Below are 20,893 nucleotides of genomic sequence, written 5' to 3' on the forward strand. Positions count from 1 at the left end.
AAAGAATCCAGTCTCAAAGGCCACATATTGTTTGAGTCCCTTTGTAGGAACTGTCCAGAACAGGCAAATCCGTAGAGCCAGAAAGTAAAGGGCAGTTGCCTAAGGCTGAGGGAGTTGGGGGAAAATGTCTATGGAAGTTCTTTTTGAGGTGATAAAAATGTTGTAGAGCTGATTATGACAATAGTTGTACAACTCTGTGAATCTACTAAAAGACATTGGATTGAACACATTAGATGGGAGAATGTATGGTATGTGAATTGTATCTCAATAAAGAAAGCTATTGGGGGAAATAATCCACAGAGTATAGTCAGGCTTCCCCTCACCTGGGCTCGAGGCTGCCTGGCAGAGGATCCTTGCATGTTACAGCAGGAGGTTCAGTGGAAGAGGATTAGAGACACGTTTGAATTCCATTTCTATCATGTGAAAATTGTGTAAGTTTGGAACAGTTTATTTAACCTTCCCAAATCAATGCTCTCAGTTGTAAAATGCAGATAATTATACCCACCTGTAAGACTCCTGTGAATAACAAATGAGAGAGAACACATGTATAGCGCCATAGAGTGGGAGCTCTGCATAAATCTGTTTCCTTTTCCAGCCCGTTTCAACAGCATATGTTTAAGCAGGTCATAACTAAGCTTTTAAACATACATTTAAGGTGACTTCTCCATATTACCCCATCTTATCAGAATGTCTCAATGAGCAAAATGAAAAGAACACTCCTGCTAGCAAAAATGCTATGGGGTCAAACAAAAGAAATAGAAAATGCAGACCTTAGGCCTGAAAACTATTAAAAGCAGAAATCATTTACATATAGCAACAGAGAAATGGATGTTCCTTAATACACCCTCAACTGAGCATAGAAATAAGGAAATCCTGACTGGTGAATCCATCAGAACCCAAGGGCTGTGGCTGAGACAGCTTCCTTGAGGACGTGGGCTTCGAGGGAAGAGAGGAAGCGTGGTTTCTGCCACAATAGGTCTTACTCACTCTACCTCTTCTCTCCTCACCAGGTTTTGAACTCATCAAATGTGAGGACCCAGGAACCCCGCAGTTTGGCTACAAGGTTCATGATGAAGGTCATTTTGCAGGAAGCTCCGTGTCCTTCAGCTGTGACCCTGGATACAGCCTGCGGGGTAGTGAGGAGCTGCTGTGTCTGAGTGGAGAGCGCCGGACCTGGGACCGGCCTCTGCCCACCTGTGTTGGTAGGAGGGCTCTTCCTCTGCAGGGAACCCTTGGGTCTCCCATAATACCAAGGTCTAGCCCTGGTCTCATTCCAGTTAGACCCCATGCTCCAGAGCCTGGGGGCCATCTACTTGGACTGAATCCTCTTGTTAACAGACATCATGGCTCGCCTGCACCCCTTCTCCACTTCCTCACTCTCACACCTCATTACACCCATGCAGCGGTGCAGTCAGGCGGGTAGCTTGCCTTTGTCGTACATTTAGCAAGTGGGACCACAGCCAAGTCATGCCCTCAAAATTGTAACACGGGTGATAGCGACGAGGTGGGAGAGTCCATTAGAAAGGGAGAGATGGGGCTTTTGCCTGAGTTCCAGGGCTTATTGTAACACCAAGACTCAAATGAGTCTCCCACCCGCTCTGGGTCTCAGTTTCCCTGTAGGTAAAATGGGACTCATTCTCCCTTTTCTAGAGGAATGTCAAAAGAAAGAGTAAGATAAAGAGCAACCATTGCTCTCACTGATAAAGAATGTAATAATGAACTTGCATCTTTAAACCTGTGGGTCTTCCCGAATGTCATCAGAGGTTCTCTAGAATCTTTACACATGTGTCTCAGGACAAGGGACAGTCATCCGAGGCAGAAGTGCAAAATAGGCAAAAATGGTCATTCTGTTTGGCCTTTTCATCTCTTACCACCCATCTCCCTGCTAATGTGAATTCCCCCATACTGCTTTGTCCTGCCTCCTACCTTTCCAAAATCAGACCTTTCTCTCTCTCCACCCCCTTTCGCATGTGCCACAACCTCAATGTGTCTGTGCCAGCACTGGCTAATCTTGTAAGAACAAAACCTCCACTGGAAAAACACGTTACATGCCTACCAAGCCCCACATGCCAGAATTGGTGCACATGTATGTCTGGGTATTTGTGGAGGCAGAGAAATAAATGAAAAATAAAACCTGTACACTGCCCTTGTAGGGGCCAATACTCTAGCTTGAAGAACAGACACATAAACAGGTAAGTATAATATAAGAGAAGCACTGTAGAAAGAGTTAAGTGCAAGATGTTGGGAGGTTATGATGAGAATGTTTTGCCTGGGAGGTGATATTTCAATTGAGACTTGGAAGAATGGGTTAGAATTCACCAATAGGAGGGAGAGGAGGTGAGATGGACATTCTAGACTGAACACGTGCACGGGTGAAAGTGTGAACCGGCATGGTGGGAAGTGTTAATGGCCACAGATGCTTCTTTTCCCCTAGATGACTATATTTTCGTAGGATCTTTAACACTCTTATACAGCGGAGGGTCTAAGTGGACCCTCTGCAAGTGGACAGACCAAAACAGTAGCCTTTATGGAGCCTCTAGGGTCTTCTTCTCTCTTTGCCTTTGACCTGGTCTTCAAGCATATCTTCCCTTTCGCCCTCCATCTCTCTTTTTATATTTCCCCTCATTCATGTGCCAGGCCCTATGCTAGGCACTAGGAATACAGAGAAGAGCAGATCTCAGGCCAGGACGGGTGATGCTTGCATAAACACACAACAGTATAATGCCACAGACAAGCAAGCCAGAGCACGCAAAATGAAAAGGAGGGATGATGACTCACATTACAAGATAATTATTTGCTTTGCAGAAAGGATTCACTGTAAGATTACTTTGAATATCAAATATGCCAGTTGGACTGGACTTATTGGATTCACTCAAGCAGTATAAGAGCATTTAAACTTAGAATTACACTAGAACCTTGGAGGTCTTCCCCATTGAGACTGCCTCTAGCCTGCTAGAGGAGTGAGGCTGTGTATTTGAGATTATGTGCATATTTTTGTATATGTCATGTTGTGGTCGACTTCATCATGGGCTACCACAAATGACTGCTGTAGCTTAAAACATCCAAATGTTTTATTCTTCAGTGACTGGACTATGCAGCCCAAACAAAGCAACCAAGGCTCTAGGATGGGAAGAAGGGAGAAGACCAGAAAGAGTAGAGTTATATGTTCTCAGTGTTGTTGAATCTGCTACATGCTGGCCCACTCAGCCCCATCCTGCCCACCTGCCAGACCCCAGGTAGGGTATCTAGTTGTCCATGATGACATGCTCCCAGTGCTGCTACCTCCAAACCCTCACTTCCCAGGAAGCAGGAGGTCCTTCTCTGTCTGGAATATGGAAGAAAGCTCTAACCAAGGACATGGATAATGCCCTCCCACCTTTCTAGCTACTTCCTCTGTTTGTGGACCAGTCAAGCCTCCTCCTCACAATTGTAGTCCATCCTCTCACCAGCACCCTACTCCCTGCCATGGCCCCATTCAGCCTGGCATCTTTCTATCAGGTTCACACCTCCCACCCCAACAGCACCCTGGAGAGAGGGCTCACAGTGAAGCTTGAGCAGAGGGTCTGGTAGAGGGCCTCTCCTGCAACCCTTCGTTAGTGGTCCTGTGTGAACCCAAGGGGTCCATGAAATGTTGGATGAGTCCTTTATAGCAACAGGTAGGGGTCAGTCTTCCATTTATGACCCTGATCCCTTCTTCTATTTCTAGTATCTTGCCTAATCAACTATTCCTTTTCCTAAATAGCTCTGCGATGAATATCCTCCTCTTCATTTGTACTCATTCTCCCTTGATTCAGATGCTTATAGTAATTTGCATGGAAAGCAATAATCTGCTTCCATTCATTTGATTGTCCAGCCATCCATTCATTCAATAAACATTAAGCATCTATAATGTGCCAAACAGTATACTAGGTACTTGATGTGCAGATATAAGACAAGCTCCCTGCTGCCAAGGAGCTCATAGTCTTGTGGAGGAAATAGACATGATTTTAATAACATGTTACACATGCTACAATAGAAATCTATTCACATTGTAATGGAGACACAAAGGAGGGCAGTGTCAGTTCTATCTGGGGAGGGGAGGTATGCCACAAAAGGTGTCATAGCGAGGATGTTTATTCAGGTCCTCCATCCAAATAGAGCTTGTGGACTTCATCAGGCTGGACCAAAGAATTCAGAGAGGCCAAAGGGAGCCACTCTGGTAGGCTCAGTGGGCTCTACTGAAAAGGTTAGACTTCATTTGGGGAGGGAATGCAAGCAGTCACTTGTATGCATTTGATAAAGATCTGTTGATAGCACTGCCTAGAGTGTGGGCAACTGTGCCAGCCTAGAGATGGTGAGGGCCTGAGTCAAGATTCCAGCAATGTGGGGGGAGTAGAGTCAAACATGAATAATATCACACAGGTTTAGCAACTGGGTCTCAGAGGGAGATTAGATGTCGGGGAAAAAGGAGGAGAAGGCCAGGAAGAACCCCCAGCTTCTGACTTCAGTGATTGCTCCAATGGGGAATGTAGATCTCTTCACTTGCCTCCCTGCCTCCAGTTTTACCCCTGCTGTACCCCCTCATACTGCCACCACAGTGACTTCTTCTAACATGCAAAGTTCACTGATGTGTCACGCAGTCAAATAACTCATGCATATAAACTGCAGTTCTTTCCTGGAACAGTAAATATATGATAGCCTGGTATCCAAGGTCCTTCAAGCTGTGATGCTTCCTCACCTTTCCAGTCCCATCTCCCCCCTCTCCCTATCTCACACCCTGGCCTCCAGCCTGCCATGCTCTTCCTCACTTCCAGGAACTTTGCAGTTACTCTTCTCTGTCTCTCTGCAGTGCCCTCCTTCCCATCCTACCCTTGCCACCCACCCGATCTGGTCAACTCTTGCTTCTCCTTCAAGGTTCATTTGAGACCAGCACCCTCCCTGACTCTCGCTGTCCTTTGCTCAGGGAGATTGGTCACTTCTGCTACCACTTGCTATTAGGACACATAGCACACAGTGTGGCTGTCTGCTCTACTAGATGGTAAACTCTTCCAGAGGAGGGCAGTATCTTGCTGATCTCTGCTGTCCTGGCAGCTAGCAGAGGTCCTGTTGCTATCAAGAAGCAGGTTGAAGTACTTGCTTGTTCCTCCCTAGGAGGCTTTGAGGAGGTTGGTCACAGAATAGGCAATCAGCCCTCCATTCAGGGACTCTTTTTGTTTACCAGTGTACAATTCAGTTGTTTGTAATTATATTAGTCTGTTCTCACACTGCTATAAAGATACTACCTGAGACAAGGTAATTTGTAAAGGGAAGAGGTTTAACTGACCCACAGTTCCTCAGGGCTGGGGAAGCCTCAGGAAACATACAATCATGGTGGAAGGGGAAGCAGGCACCTTTTTTACAAGGCGGCAGGAGAGAGAAAAGTGAGAGAAGGAGGAACTTGTCAAACACTTATAAAACCATCGTATCTCATGAGAGCTCACTCACTATCACGAGAACAGTATAGGGGAAACTGCCCCCATGATCCAGTCACCTCCCACCAGGTTCCTCCCTCAACACCTGGGGATTATAGTTCAAGGCGAAATTTGGGCAGGGACACAAAGCCTAACCATGTGAGTAGTTACATGCACAGGGTTGCACAGCCATCACCACAATCGAATGTTTGAACATTTCGTCTCCCACAAAAGAAAACCCATGCCTATTAACAGCCACTCCCAGTTGTCCCCTCCCCCAGGCCCTGGCAACCACTAATGTACCTTCTGTCTCCAAGATTTGCCTATTCTAGGTATTTCATACAAGTGGAATCGCACAATGTGTCTGACTTCCTTCACTTAACGGATGATTTCAGAGTTCATCTATATTGTAGCATGTATCAAGCCTGGATTCCTTCTTGTTGTTGTTGTTGTTGTTTTGAGATGGAGTTTCACATTTGTTGCCCAGGCTGGAGTGCAATGGTGCGATCTCGGCTCACCACAACCTCTGCCTCCTGGGTTCAAGTGATTCTCCTACCTAAGCCTCCTGAGTAGCTGGGATTACAGGCACATGCCACCATCCTGGCTAAATTTTTGTGTTTTTGGTAGAGATGGGGTTTCTCCGTGTTGGTCAGGCTGGTCTGAAACTCCCAACTGCAGGTAATCCACCTACCTCAGCCTCCCAGAATGCTGGGATTACAAGTGTGAGCCACTGTGTCCGGCTGCCTTGATTCCTTTTTGTGGTTGAATACTATTACATTGCATGGTTATGCCACATTTTGTTTATTCACTCTTCAGTTGATAGACATTTGGGTTGTTTACACTTTTTGATAACTATGAATAACGTTGCTATGAACATTCATGTTCAAGTTTTTATGTGAACATGTTTTCATTTATCTTGGATATATGCCTAAGAGCAGAATTGCTAGGTCATATGGTGACTATGTTTAACATTTTGAGGAACCACCAACTTGTTTTTGAAAGCAGCTGCACCATTTTACATTTCCATCAGTAACGATGAGAGTTCCAGTTTCTCCACATCCCCACCTACGCTTGTATAGTCTTTCTGACCATAGACATCCCAGTGGATGTGAAGTGATATCTCATTGTGGGTTTGATTTGTATTTCCCTAATGACTAACAATGTTAAACATCTTTTCATGTATGTATTGGCTATTTATATATCCTCTTTGGAGAAATGTTTATTCAAATCCTTTGCCTTTTTAAAATTGGCTTATTCATCTTTTTGTTGTTGATTTGTAGGGGTTCTTTATAGGTTCTGGATATAAGTCTCATCCAGGGACTTTTTAATATGCTGTGCTCAGCACTTGGAATGAATGAGAGGGACTCAGGAGCAAACAGGCAAAAGAAGCTGCTGAGTGACTGCTGGCAGCTCAGGCCACCCCGTGAAGCTCACTCTTTTGGGATTTCTTTCAGCCGAGTGTGGAGGGACAGTAAAAGGAGAGGTGTCGGGGCAGGTGCTGTCACCTGGGTATCCAGCTCCCTATGAACACAATCTCAACTGCATCTGGACCATCGAAGCAGAGGCCGGCTGCACCATTGGGTAAGTGTCAGGGCTGGCGAGTTGTTCAGGGGAGGCATCATCGGCATCATCACCAGGCCATCGAGCTAGTGCCTGACCCACCTGCCTCACCTGGAGAACCTTGTGATCAATGGTGGTTGCTATGCTGGATGCCTGAAAAAATCTGGAAAGGTCAGTCTCAAGACTCTCAGGGCTTCATGCCAAGTCCATACACCTCACTGGCCCAGATAGCACAGTTACAGCAGAGTAGCCAAGGGCATGGATTGAAGGCATGCAGACCCCCATTTGAATCCAACCCTTCCATGTACTATTTGCAGGACTTTGGAAAAGTTCCTTATCCTCTCTGCATCTCATTGTCCTCTTCTGTAGAGTATGGATCTCAGGATAAAGCACTTGAATGAGATATTGCATGTAATATGCTCAGTGTAGTACTTGGAACATAGTGAATATTTAATAACAGCTGCTGTGGTTATTTCTGACAGTTAGCAAGCGCTAACTCAGCTTTAGCAGTATGGCCCCTGGCAGATTGCTTCCCTTTTTCAGGCTGTTTCCTCATCTTTAAAATGAGGACAGAAATGCTTGTATTTTTGAGTTGTGGAGGAAGTAAATAGCAAAAGACCAGCAGTGGTATGTACTTCTTCAAAAGATAACTTCCTTCAAAATAGGTATGCCATCAAAATGTAACTTCCATCCAGGAATTCCTTATTGGAATTTCAAGGAGTCAGAGGAGAAAGAACCATCACCGTTTACTGAGCACAGAGCCTGCATTATTAACTCCCCACAATAGCCCTATTGATAATGATAATAATAAGCCCTAATAACAAATAGACATTATTGTACTTCCCATTTTGTAGATGAGAAAACTCAGATTCCAAGAGGATGCATAGCACTACTAAGTTTGCACAGGAAATCAAAACTCTGAGATCTGAACCCAGGTCTTTGTGAATCTTCACACTATTGTACTGCTGGCAAAACGGGGCCTTGAGCCGTGGCTCAGGTGAGTTAGGAGGAAAAGAGCAGGTTGGGGTAGCAGTATGAGTAGAGGTATGAAAGGAGGATAGAATAAGGGAATTGGAGATGAAACAGTCTGGCTGCAGTAGGGGAAACACATGGATAAGGAATGGGAGATAGATAGGGTTAAAGTATGGCCTGGTTATTGAGCATCTTAAATGCCAATAACTAAGAGGGAGCCATGGAAGTTTCTTGAGCAGGGTCGGTCCACCAGGGTTATTTGCAGTGTAGAGAGTTCATGGGGAGGCACCATCAGGAGTCTGTTACAATGATCCAGGAAGTAAGTGCTAAGGATTTGAAACAGTGAGGAGCCAAGAAAAGGAACAGAAGTGTAGCTAGGAGAAGAGTCCTGCATGTTAAGAGTTTCCAATTAAGGAGAACTGGCTGAATGGGTGTGTTGCTGCAAGAAATGTAGATATTCACTGATGTACACAGTTCAATTAATGTTAAAGAAATGTATTAAGTGTTTACTATGTACAGATGTTTTAGCTAAACTCTGAGCAAAATAAGGTCAGCAGCATACATAGGGACTTTGCATTATTAGGGGGACAAGTTAAATATACACATTCATCCTGCACAGCACTGCTGGGATAACCTTCTGGAAGCATACCTGATCAGTTCACCCTCTGATTAGAAACCTTCCGTGGCCACCCCACACTTACAGAATAAAAGCTAAACATTTTATTCTGGCCTTTGAGGCTACAGCAACTTCAACCTCCCTTCCCAACCTCATTTTCCACCACTTCTCTTCAATGACATTCTGACAAGGCAAAATTATTGGTGACCCCTATACGTGGCCTAGCTCAGGGCCTAGGTCAGGGCCTTTGTTTCTACTCCGCCCTTCCTCTGGAATGCCCTCCTCCCTCCAAAGGCTTACATCTAAAATTCTCCATCCCTCAAAGTCAAGTGCAAATGTCAGCTCGCCCAGGAGCTCATCCCTCACCCCCTCTCTTACAGGGCTCCTAGGAGTCCTTTCCGCCTCTTCGGAACTTCCATTGACTGCTGCCTATATTTTCCTGATGACACTGACCACTTTTCTCCTTTATTTATGCTCATGCGTTACTTCCCCTCCTGGAACTGTGGTCTCTGCCTGATTCATCTTTGCAGGTCTCCCAGCTCTTAGCCCAGTGCCCCTGGCTCAACAAGTGGCAAGTGTTTGATGAATGAAAGAATGAATGAAGCAAGACCCAAGTATAAAGGTAGTTTTATGCCTAGTGGATCTGTGATAGTTCCTCAGTGACTAGTGATTGAACAATGAGTGGATCAAGAACATAATGACTACTTCACTTTAGTATATACGTGTGCAAATCAAGAGGTTTTCTCACTTTCTTCACTTGGAGCATCATTCATTGATGCATTCATTCCCTCATATTCACAAATATCTGTTTGTTTACTACCTGGCTGTGCCTGTGCCAGGTGCTGGCATTATATAAATGAATGAGATGTGGCCGTGGTTCACAAAGAGCAGACACACATGTCGATCCAGAACAAGGTGGTGGCACAAGGAGGAAGGGGAATGGAAAAGCAGGACAGGAGGAGATGGGAGGAGTCATTCTGGAAAAGGTGACCCTAGAGCTGAGTCCTGAAGGAGGGAGAGGAGGTTGCCAGGTAGCCAAGGAGGAAGGTGGGTGGGAGGGTAATGAGCTTCTAGGCAGAGAGTGAAGCAGTGAGGTCAGCCTCAAGGAGCTGGAAATGGTTCCTGCAGCTGGATAATCACCGGCAATTTGGTGGGTGGCAGCTTTCATGAGAGAAGAAGCTGGTGGCGGAGGCTGTAGGGAGCACAGAGGGCCTTGGGGCTGTGTTGCTGCGTTTGGACAGCTCCTGGCAGTTTTGTGGAGAATGAGCGGAGTGGGACAGGCTGGGCCTGTAAGCACAGTGAGGAGGCTGTCTCCAGAGTGTGGCTGGGGACAGACAAGGAGGCTGGAAGCCGGGCAGTGGCAGTGGAGATGGAGAAGAAGAGAAAATTCAGGGAAAATTCAAGTGATCACACCGACTTTTCTCAACTACTGTTTGTGATAACAGTATACCAAGTACATGCGTACCTACTACCTACACCCAAATGGCGTTACTATTTTGCCATATATGCTTATGTGCTTTCTTTGTTCTTCTCTTTCCATCCTTTTGTTTTCCTTTTTGCTGAGCCACTGGAAAGTACACCGTCAACATCATCATACTTCATTTCTAGGTGCTTTGGCACACATCCTCTAAAGAGAAGGATGTGTTCGTCCATGGCATAGCAGCCGTAACCCACCTAAAAGGCACAGCACTCATTCTCTGGGAATTAAAGAGAGCAGAGCAGATCTAGGTGTGGCTGACACAAGGAAATTACAAGAAGTTGATGAATGGATTTCTGGGCAGTAGTGAGGACTGTTTTCACTGATGAGAATGGTGGCTGTGGGGGTGGAGGGGAGACAGGAGATGCCCTTTCTAGCCCTCAGGAAGACAAGATCAAAACAAATACAGGAAACGTCCTCTCCAGAGTACCATAGCAAGAAATATGAAGTCATGGGGTGTAGGGACCAGCCCCATAGGGTTGATGGGTTTTCTCCCTGTACGCGGAGACAAGAGATTGTAGAAATACAGACACAAGACAAAGAGATAAAAGAAAAGGCAGTTGGGCCCGGGGGACCACCACCACCAAGACGCGGAGACCGGTAGTGGCCCCGAATGCGGGGCTGCGCTGATATTTATTGGATACAAGACAAAGGGGCAGGGTAAGGAGTGTGAGCCATCTCCAGTGATAGGTAAGGTCACGTGGGTCACGTGTCCATTGGACAGGGGGCCCTTCCCTGCCTGGCAGCCAAGGCAGAGAGAGGGAGGGAGAGAGAGAGAAACCGCTGACACCATTATTTCTGCATATCAAAGACTTTTAGTACTTTCACTAATTTGCTACTGCTATCTAGAAGGCAGAGCCAGGTGTACAGGATGGAACATGAAGGCAGACTAGGAGCGTGACCGCTGAAGCACAGCATCACAGGGAGACAGTTAGGCCTCCGGATAACGGGGGGTGGGCCTGACATTAGTCAGGCACTCCACGGGAGGTGGTGGAGCAGAGTCTTCTCTAAACTCCCCTGGGGAAAGGGAGACGCCCTTTTCCCATCTGCTAAGTGCTTAGTGGGTGTTTTTCCTTGATACTGATGCTACCGCTAGACCATGGTCTGCTTGGCAACGGGCATCTTCCCAGACGCTGGCGTTACCGCTAGACCAAGGAGCCCTCTGGTGGCCCTGCCCGGGCATAACAGAAGGCTCGCACTCCTGTCTTCTGGTCACTTCTCACTATGTCCCCTCAGCTCCTATCTACATGACCTGGTTTTTCCTAGGTTATGATTGTAAGAGCAAGGATTATTATAATATTGGAATAAAGAGTAATTGCTATAAACTAATGATTAATGATATTCATATATAATCATATCTATGATCTATATCTAGTATAACTATTCTTATTTTACATATTTTATTATACTGGAACAGCTTGTGCCCTCTGTCTCTTGCCTCGGCACCTGGGTGGCTTGCCGCCCACAATGGGGGGAACGCTGAGGATCCCAAAATGGGAAATAGTCCAAAGAAGATAAAGATAACATCAGTCTTTAGTCTGGATGGCTTCTTGGAGCCACATTAACCTCAAAGGAGCTAATGTGAAGTAAGGTCTTCCCAGTTTCATTGAGAACTGCAGAAAGATGGAGATAGGGTGGCAAGACACTGTCCCTTCCTCATTCCCCCACCCCAGCCTGCCATCCCAACTAGTGTGCATAGCGTGCATACGTACAGCAGTACTTGTGTGCTTACTCAGTCCTCCCCCTTTCCCTCCCCTTCCCTCCTTCTTTCCCTCTCCCTCTCTCCCTCTCCTACCCTCCCTCTCTGTCTCTTTCTCCTCTCCCTCCCTCTCCCTCAACCCCCAACACACACACACACACACACACACACATACACATACACACACACACACCTGTCTTGAATAACCAGCAGCAAAGTTAGGATAACTCACATTCATAATTAGACAAACACAAAAAGCCCCTTTGTGTTTGAGTCCTTATTTAGTTATTATCTTTTTTATTGGAAATATCTTTATAGAATTTTTCTATATACAAATTAGGTACTCTTTTTTGGGAGGGGGTTGGACAGTCTTGTTCTATTGCCCAGGCTGGAATACAGTGGCACTGTCTCAGCTCACTGCAACCCCCACCTCCCAGGCTCAAGCAATTCTCATGCCTCAGCCTCCCAAGTAGCTGGGATTATAGGCGAGCGCCATCACGCCTGGCTAATTTTTGTAGAGACGGGGTCTCACTATGTTGGCCAGGCTGGTCTCGAGCTCCTGGCCTCAAGTGATTCTCCTGCCTCGACCTCCCAAAGTGCTGGGATTATAGGTGTGAGCCACTGCACCCAGCCAGATAATCATTTTTTAAAAATTCAAAATTTAAACAAAGAAATGTATAAACTTGAAATGAAATGTTTCTACAGTCTTACTCTGTAGTCTTACCCCTCCTCACATCCCACATAAAGTAACTATTAATGTCTGTTTGCTCTACTTATTCTTTTGGATATTTTGTGTGCCAATATGTACGTAAAGAAGATGTAATACATGTGTTTCTAAACCAAGTTCATCCACATCCACATGCGTGGCTCAGTAAATTGTTTTGTGTTTTACTACTTGATCATATGACACCATCTCATCATGTCAATGTATATAGATCTACCTCATCCTGTTTGATGGGTACAGAGAATTATATTGTATGTATCACCATAATTTATTTAACCATTCATCTGTTGAATAAGTGAATCTTTTCAGCTTTTCACTCCAACATTCTTCTTCCTGAATCTTCGAACAGTTGTCCATTTATTTCCTTAGGATGTATTTTTAGGAGGCAAATTTTGATACGTGACCTCAAAATTTCCTCTAGATATTATAGCAATTTACGAGTCCACCAGAAGTCTATGAGAAGGCCTGCTACCCACACAGTATCACTAGACATTGTCAATACTTTTAGTCTTCACCACTTAGATGGACAATAGGATATTTAATTGTCTTTGCTGCTTCTGGTTCTTTGTGTGTTTTTTGTTTGGACAATTTGTCTTTTTCATATAGGGTGTTCAACTGGGCTCATTTCTAGTCTATAACTCATTTAGGTTTCTCTTAAATCCAAGAATATTTAAGAATTTTTTCAGTTACTAAGTGGTTTATAGATTTTGTATGGTTTTCATTATTTTTATTTTGACTGCGTTGTGCCTTTTTTTACTTTTTGAATGTATTTGTTTTATTTATGTTCCATGGGCATTGAAGAATATGAAAGGAGTATAAGGGACTATATTTCTTTTACATAAAATGTATTATGCTTTCTTTCAAACAAAAGACATTATGCTTCTGTATTGCTTTTTTTATTGTTAACTCTTCCTGTTGTTAGCTGATCTGTTGTAATGGGCTTTTTGTTCTAGTGATTTCAAAGTTCTATATCCCGTTTTTATTCTGCCAGTGATCTTGTGTTTTCATTAATTCGGTTCTCAACAGTAATTATCCTGTTCTTTACCCTCTTTTTATTTTGGAAATCTTGCTTTTGTTTTTATTTCGAGGAAACTACTTTTTCTGTTTCTAGACTACTCTTGACAGCCTACTTTTGTTTTTATCAATATGTTATCATCTTGTATCTCTGAGAATACTATTTGTGTTTTGTTTTACAATGTTGTCTGTTTTTCCCTGCGTCAGCTGCGTTTTGCACTTGAGCCATTTGGTTTGATTATTCAGTTGGATTATTTATGTCCTATGAGTTTTATTGTTTATTGACTCTCAAGTCATAACTAAGAGCTGGACTCTGGTACCAGCCTACCTGCCACTCTTATTTGCTATGTTGCTCAGGGAGCTCTTTAAGCCCTCTGTTCCTCAGTTCTCTTATCTTTAAGAGGATAATTAAAGAGGGTACCCTCCTTAAGGTTGCTGTGAGGATTGAGTGAGCATATATAAAGCACCTAGAACATGACTGGCATGTAATTCCCAAATGATGAGAATTCCCACGTGAAGCTAGGTGGATTGTCAATTTTACCCAGAGTATTCCTAAGCACAGCAGGCATAAGTCACCCCTAAAGGATCTCAGGTGGTGGGTGCTATAGTGTGGGTGGGAGCAGGTGTGCCAGATGGGAAGGGACATGGGCTAGGCAGCAGGCTAGCCCATGAGGTTATTTCTAGGGGCACAGACAGGAGAAACCTTTCAGGCGCATGTCCCTACCCTGCTTCAGCCCTGATCAAGCACTGGGGGTGACCAGAGGGATTTGTAGCCAGGTTTGCTCCAGCAAGCTGGGCAAGGATGGTCCTTTCCCAGGAGTGCCCAAGAGGCGAAGTGGTTGGCTGCAGGAATCTATGGTCAGGCTTACCCTTGGGTGTGGTCCAAGCTGGAAAATGGGTCCTGCTTGGATGTGTGTGACAAGAGTGGAATGGAAAAATGGGGCGGATGGGCCAATGCACTCCATCCAGGCCTGGCAGCTGACAGCAGGAGGGCAGACCCATGAGCTGCTCTCTCCCTGTCACCCTTGCCTGTGTCATCCATACATAGAACACAGAAGTTTCATCCTGTAGGAGTGGAACCTCTTCTCAGCTTCTAGTGTTGAGCTGGAGGGTTTTGTTTTGGTTTAGTTTGGTTTGGTTTTTAATAATCAGTGGGCCAGCTCAGATAAAACTTGGATAAGAAAGGGAGGGAAAGCCTTTTGCTCTTGGTCCTGCGCCTCTATCTAACATTTATCAAATACCTATAGCACACCAGGTTCTGAATCAGTTATTACTGTCCCCATTTTATAGATGAGATCATTGAGGCCCAGAAAGGATAAACGACCTTCCTTGAGATCTCACAATCACCCCGGATTGTGGATTTTGAACATGTTCTGTCTAACGTCAGTCTTTGCTCTTTTCAGTCTGCCATTCAGGCTGTGGTCTGATTCCATCTAACAAAATATGCATTGAATACCTGCTCTGTGCCAGAGACTGTGTGATGCTGTGCGGTTGGAAACACAAAGACCAGACCAAGGCCAAGCCTTGTCTGCCAAGAGTTCACATTCTAGTGGGGAAACAGTCAAACAGACAGCTACCTCCAAGATAAAATAAATGCTATAAGTGCAAGCCAAGCAATGGAGTTCAGTAACAGAGAAGAGAGAGAGGAGTTCTGCCTGGGACTGTAGAGGCAATCTTTCCAGGTAGGGGTAGGAGAGCAAAGGCATGAACATAGGGGAAAATATAGGATCTGACCATGAAAGGGCACTCACTTGACGTGGCTGGAGCTGCATGCATGTGGGCAAATAAGGCTGTGTGGTAAAGAGGAGTCTTTACACACTGAAGGCCAAGACGAGAACTCTGAATGGATTTCTCAGCATAATAAGGAGCTGTTAGAACATTTTAAAGACAGTAACAACGTTCAGTTCAATTTAAAAACTTGGAGCATTTACTCAGTGCTGGGCATGCTGCCAGGCACGGGGATATAAATATAAATAAGAAACAGCTTTTCCCCTTGAAGGTCTCAGTATTATAGATAGAAATTATATCAGTTAGGAATGAAAATAGAAAAATGGACTAAAGCTGGCTTCAACAGATGGGGGTTCATTTTTCTCCTGGAACAAGAATCTGAAGGTCCCATCCACACTTGGTACCACTGCTCAGGAAGCCATAACCTTTCTTCTTGCTCTGCCATCCCGAGATTTTCATCCTCATGGCTACCTAGTTGGCTGCCGCAGCTCCAGACATTATGTCTGTGTTCCAGTCTAAAAGAAGAGGGAAGAGGAAAGGGCACGGAGCTCTCTCCTAATGAAAGTTTGCTTGTGTATTTGGGAAGGACCACTATCCTTAGAGATATTGTCCTACATCTCATTAGTCAGAACTTGCCACACCTGGCAGGGGAAAAGTGGGAAATCGATTTTGCTTTGCTTTTAGAACCTCAATAGTAAAGAGAAATGAGAGGTTTGGAAATGAAGCACAGATCATCCAACCCACAGTTTCTGCTATAGATTCTAAGATAATGTGATAACTGCTATAGTAGAAGTATGCACGAAACACAATAGAAAAGTGTCTGCGAGGACAGATCATAATTCTGTATGGCAGTTGGGAGTGGACTACAGAGAGGAAGCACTTTTACAATTTAAAGAACCATAGGAGCTCACCATGCAGGGTGGAGGTGAGGCCCTCCCAGGCATGTGAAAGGGAGAAAGATAGGAATGTACACAGCTGCTTCTGGAAGAGCTCATTGTCTAGGGGGTATATGAGGGCTTCAGGAAGATCTGTGGCAGCAGTGCAGAGGATAAATTGGCTGGGAAGCCAGGGAGGAGCCTAGGAGCACTGTTTGAGGGATCCTGGTTATATTCAAAAGAACTGAGTCATTTTGTATGTGCAAATGTGGTTACGGTTGAAGCTATAGTTGGCTGGCTTCATGGAGGGGGAAGGAGGAAGGGAGAGGAGATAGTCCTCTGCTGACATGCTTTCTCTACGGAGGTCTGGGACCCATGGAAGGTGGAGAACTTCTCACTCTGGACACTCGGATTTCTGCTCCTGATGCCCATAAAGCTCATATTTGGCTAATAGTCCTTGTTTTTTAACTTTATGGATACTTCTTAATGATTAACATATAGGGAAAACTGAAAACTCCATTCTTAGATTTTGGTCACCATGCAGCAGGCATTGGGGGGCATGGTTTTGATTAACCAGGACCGCTGCCCAGTGGAACTTGTCTTCCTGGGAGGATGCTGGGCTAGAAAAACATCTGGTTGTGCCTGAAGCCTGGATTCCCTTGCTGTCATTTCAGATCAGTCACAGGGCAGCAATTCCCCACTGTGGTCAGTGTTGCCTCCCTCCAGCCAGCAAGTGGGCAGCTGGCCCAGAGGAGGCAGAAGGCACCAGAAGTGAAGCTTGCATTCACAGCTCTTGCCAGGAATTATGGCTGCAGGTTCAATAGCTTCCAGAGGGTTTATTTCTGAGCAACTACAACAAGTTAAACCTTAAACAGAGAAGGTCCATGTACTTACACTGCAAGAGCTGACCTCCTAAAGGAACTGAACAGAGAAGCAAACACACAGTGGGGTATTCCTTTGTAAGATTTAAGGCTTCAACAAATCAGGGAATAGCCAAAAGGAATGTAAACATTTTTTGAAGGAGAGGATGTGGGTAGCCTGGTAGGTATAAATGTAGCTTTGAGAATGATGGCACTCTCTGGCCATTCAACTTTTCGTGGAACACCTCTAGAGAAAGAAACTCAAACTACTTCAAATTATCCTCATACAATAATCCAACCGAGCTACACTGAGCAGTTGAATTAGCCGGAATGCATCAACTTGACTACCGGTTTAAGATCCTAAAACTTAATTCCAACATCTCTTAGGAGGAGAATAAACTGTTCAACCAAAGAAATGCACATTCCCTGTGGGTTGACCATACTGAACCAGTATAGATCTCTCCCTTTCCAAAAATAAGTAAAGAAATAAACAAAAAATACATAAAATAAACTTGTGTGATGCCACTTAACACATACCATTCATTAAAAGAGAAACATGTCCCTAAAAAAAACGAAATTTTTTTTCTAAAAATGTTTTTCTATAATAGACAAGAAAATGTAAATAGGTATAGACATAATAATCTCATTTGAATATAAGAAATATGGATGATCAATAGAAGATAGATGATGGAACGCGGGAGGACAGATTCTGAGATAGACAGACAGTGATGAAGGTGACAAAGGAATGAGAAGAAATTAAACACACAGTAACAACTAAAATCCACGACAGCAGCATTTGCCTTGTAAGAAATAAAAGCATTGAAGTAATAGACAAGCTAGACTCCAAGTAATGAAAAGTAGACAAACATGGCAGACAGAGTGCCAATCCAAGAAGCACAAATGCAGAACAGCAATGAAACGGAGCAGAAGGAATAATAAAATACAAAAGGCTACCATCTCCCCTGGGGAAAAGGTGGGGAGTGGGGTCACCAGGGCTAAAATGTTCTCAGTGAAGTGAAAGGATTCATTGAATTTCCAGGCAAAAATTAAATTAGATACAATGTGATGAAAAATGAAATCATTGCAAGGGGTGGGAGTGCTTACTCCACAAAATAATTCAGGGCTCTAGGCCTTGGGTGAGGTAGAAGGGAAAGCAGGAGGCAGAGGCAACCTCTGGAGCAGACCAAGGGTATAGGAGCTCAGGATGGATCATAAAAAATCCCTACAAGCATTTGGCAAAACCAACTCACACAAGCAAGTACACAGTCATCCCTCATTCTATAAAATATTCATTTACAAAACCACCACAACTAATCCAACCCTCCTAAGACTCCTTTTCTTTAACATAATACCAAAGTCCGAAGTCAGTGGTGTTATTGGTCCCAAGAAGTGTTGATTCAGCCAGGAAATATAATTCACTTACAAAGGTGACATATTATTCTCAGATATGCACAAAAGCCACATAAAATTGACTCTCATAGGCTTCCTGAGGAACTTACAAAAACATTGTAGTAGGCTGAACGGTGGCCCCCCAAAGATGTCAGGTTCTAATGCGTGGAACCTGGAAATATTGCCTTCTTTGGATCAAGGATCTCTGCAGCTGTGATTAAGGATTTTGAAATGAAGGGGCTATCCTGGATTATCTGGGTGAGCCGTAGATGCAACCACATGCAACTTTGTAAGAGAAAGATGGAGGTTTTGTACACGTAAAGGAGAAGGTGATTCAAAGACAATAGTAGAGGTTAGAGTGATATAGCCATAAGCTAAGGAATGCCAACAGCATCAAAAGTTGGAAGAGGCAGGAATAGAGTCTATTCTGGAGCTTCCAGAGGGGGCATGGCCCTACTGACACATTGACTGAAGCACAGCCATACTGATTTCAGATGTCTGGCCTCCAGAACTATGAAAGAATAAATTTCTGGTTTTGTTTATTTTTGTTTGTTAGTTTGATTGATTGATTTGGATTCTCGCTCTGTTGCCCAGGCTGGAGTGCAGTGGTGTGATCTTGGCTCACTGCAACCTCCACCTCCTGGGTTCAAGTGATTCTCCTGCCTCAACCTCCCGAGTACCTGGGGTTAAAGGCACCTACCACCACACCCGGCTAATTTTTGTACTTTTAGTAGAGACGGGGTTTCACCATGTTTGTCAGGCTGGTCTAGAACTCCTGACCTCAGGTGATCCACCTGCCCCGGCCTCCCAAAGTGCTGGGATTACAGGCATTATTTCTGTTGTTTGAAGCCACCAAGTTTGTTGTAATATGTTACAGCATCCATAGGAAGCTAATACAGACATATAATTTTTAGCCTACTGAGATGTTTAGAAAAACTACTCAGTACTAAGAATTGGTGACCATGAAAGACTGTGCATAACTTGGGCCTGTAGTCCCTACTTATATTGTCAATGGTTTGATGGTTGGGGGAGGGCATAGGGAAAGGTAAAACCTTTTTAAGATTTACTGTCTTACATAAGAAGAAGTAAAATGGTATAATATATTATTTTTCTTAAATTTGATGATTAGGGAAAATACAAGTTTAGGAGTACTTTTGAAAATGCTTAAAGACAACCACCCATAGAATTTAAAACAAAATGTGTACTTTGCAAATCACTAAAGAAAACTTAAAAACTAAGAAATATAACCCAAAAAAGCAAGAAAATATAATAAACAAAAGCATAAAACACAGCCAGGCATGGTGTCTCATGCCTGTAATCCCAGCACTTTGGGAGGCTGAGGGAGGTGAATCGCTTGAGGCCAGGAGTTCGAGACCAGTGTGGTCAACCCGGCTAAACCCCATCTCTACTAAAAATAGAAAAATTAGCCGGGCATGGTGGCATGCACCTGTAGTCCCAGCTACTCAGGAGGCTGAGGCCCGAGAATCACTTGAACTCAGGAGGCGGAGCTTATTGTGGGCTGAGATGACTCCACTGCACTCCAGCCTGGGTGCCAGAGTGAGATTCTGTCTCAAAACAAAACAAAACAAAAAAAACATAAAACAGGATGATGGAAATAAGCTTGTATTATTACCAACAGTAATGGCTAACTGATATAACAGATAATCCCCAAATCTCAGTGGTTTAACATAATAAAGGTTAATTTTTCACACACTTCACAGTCCAGTGCCACTCTGCAGTGGGAACAGGGTCCTGGGTGGGGCTGGAGGTATCTATCCCACAAAGTAATTCAAGGCTCCAGGCCTCATGTAGAGAAAAGAGAATGGGGGGAGTGGAGGCAGCCTCTGGAGCAGATCAAGGTTACAGGAGCTCAGGATGGGCAGGAGACTGGGAGGGTGACCAGATATAAGGCCCAGAGCATAGAAGTGCTATCATCTGAGGCTTCTCTGAAGGATCGGCAAAGAACTAAGGTCAGGTGCCAGAGCAGAGTGCAAAACTCAGATGCTGAGCAAAGGGTCTGCAAAGGGAGCAAACACAGGCTCCCAGAGAGAGGCCCCGAGATGATAGTGCACAGGGAAAGGAAGCCAATATGGTAACGTGTAGAGCAACTACTGACTGACCTATGGCAGGGAAAGCAGGAGGTGTAAGGAGCTATGAGCTGGGAAACATTCATATTGCAAGGCAAAGATTCTTGGGTTGGATAAAATTTAAAAGAATGCTGCTAAGCAGAAGAACAACAAAATTTCAAAAATAAAAGGTTGGGACAAAAGAATAGCATGAGAACACATGGAAGTAAAAAGCAGGGATCACAATATTGCTTTTCTTTAAAAGAAAAAAGGTAAAATTCAAGGTTAAGTAACATTAAAAGAGACACAGGGAACGCTTTCATATGATCAAATGCATAGTCCACAATAATGCTAACAGTCATGAATCTTTCTGCACTAAGTAACCTAATGAGAAAACATAAAGCAAAATCTGTCAGAAATATGAGGAGAAATTGACAATCCTTATAGGAGACTTTAGCACATCTCTCTTAGTCAAGTAAAAAAT

At 44.3% G+C, this 20,893-nt stretch overlaps 1 protein-coding gene across 1 annotated transcript in view; it reads left to right on the forward strand.

The window, feature by feature from the left end:
* Window positions 1–20,893, forward strand: part of CSMD2 (CUB and Sushi multiple domains 2) — a 621,011-nt gene that overhangs the window by 440,729 nt on the left and 159,389 nt on the right. The window contains exons 24-25 of the mRNA XM_011955655.1: window positions 1,011–1,202; window positions 6,884–7,010. Of these exons, the coding sequence (XP_011811045.1) occupies window positions 1,011–1,202; window positions 6,884–7,010 (319 nt within the window). The remainder of the gene's footprint in view (window positions 1–1,010; window positions 1,203–6,883; window positions 7,011–20,893) is intronic.

The sequence above is a fragment of the Colobus angolensis genome, unplaced genomic scaffold (genome assembly GCF_000951035.1).
Source record: "Colobus angolensis palliatus isolate OR3802 unplaced genomic scaffold, Cang.pa_1.0 Scaffold4, whole genome shotgun sequence".
Taxonomy (NCBI): Eukaryota; Metazoa; Chordata; class Mammalia; order Primates; family Cercopithecidae; genus Colobus; species Colobus angolensis.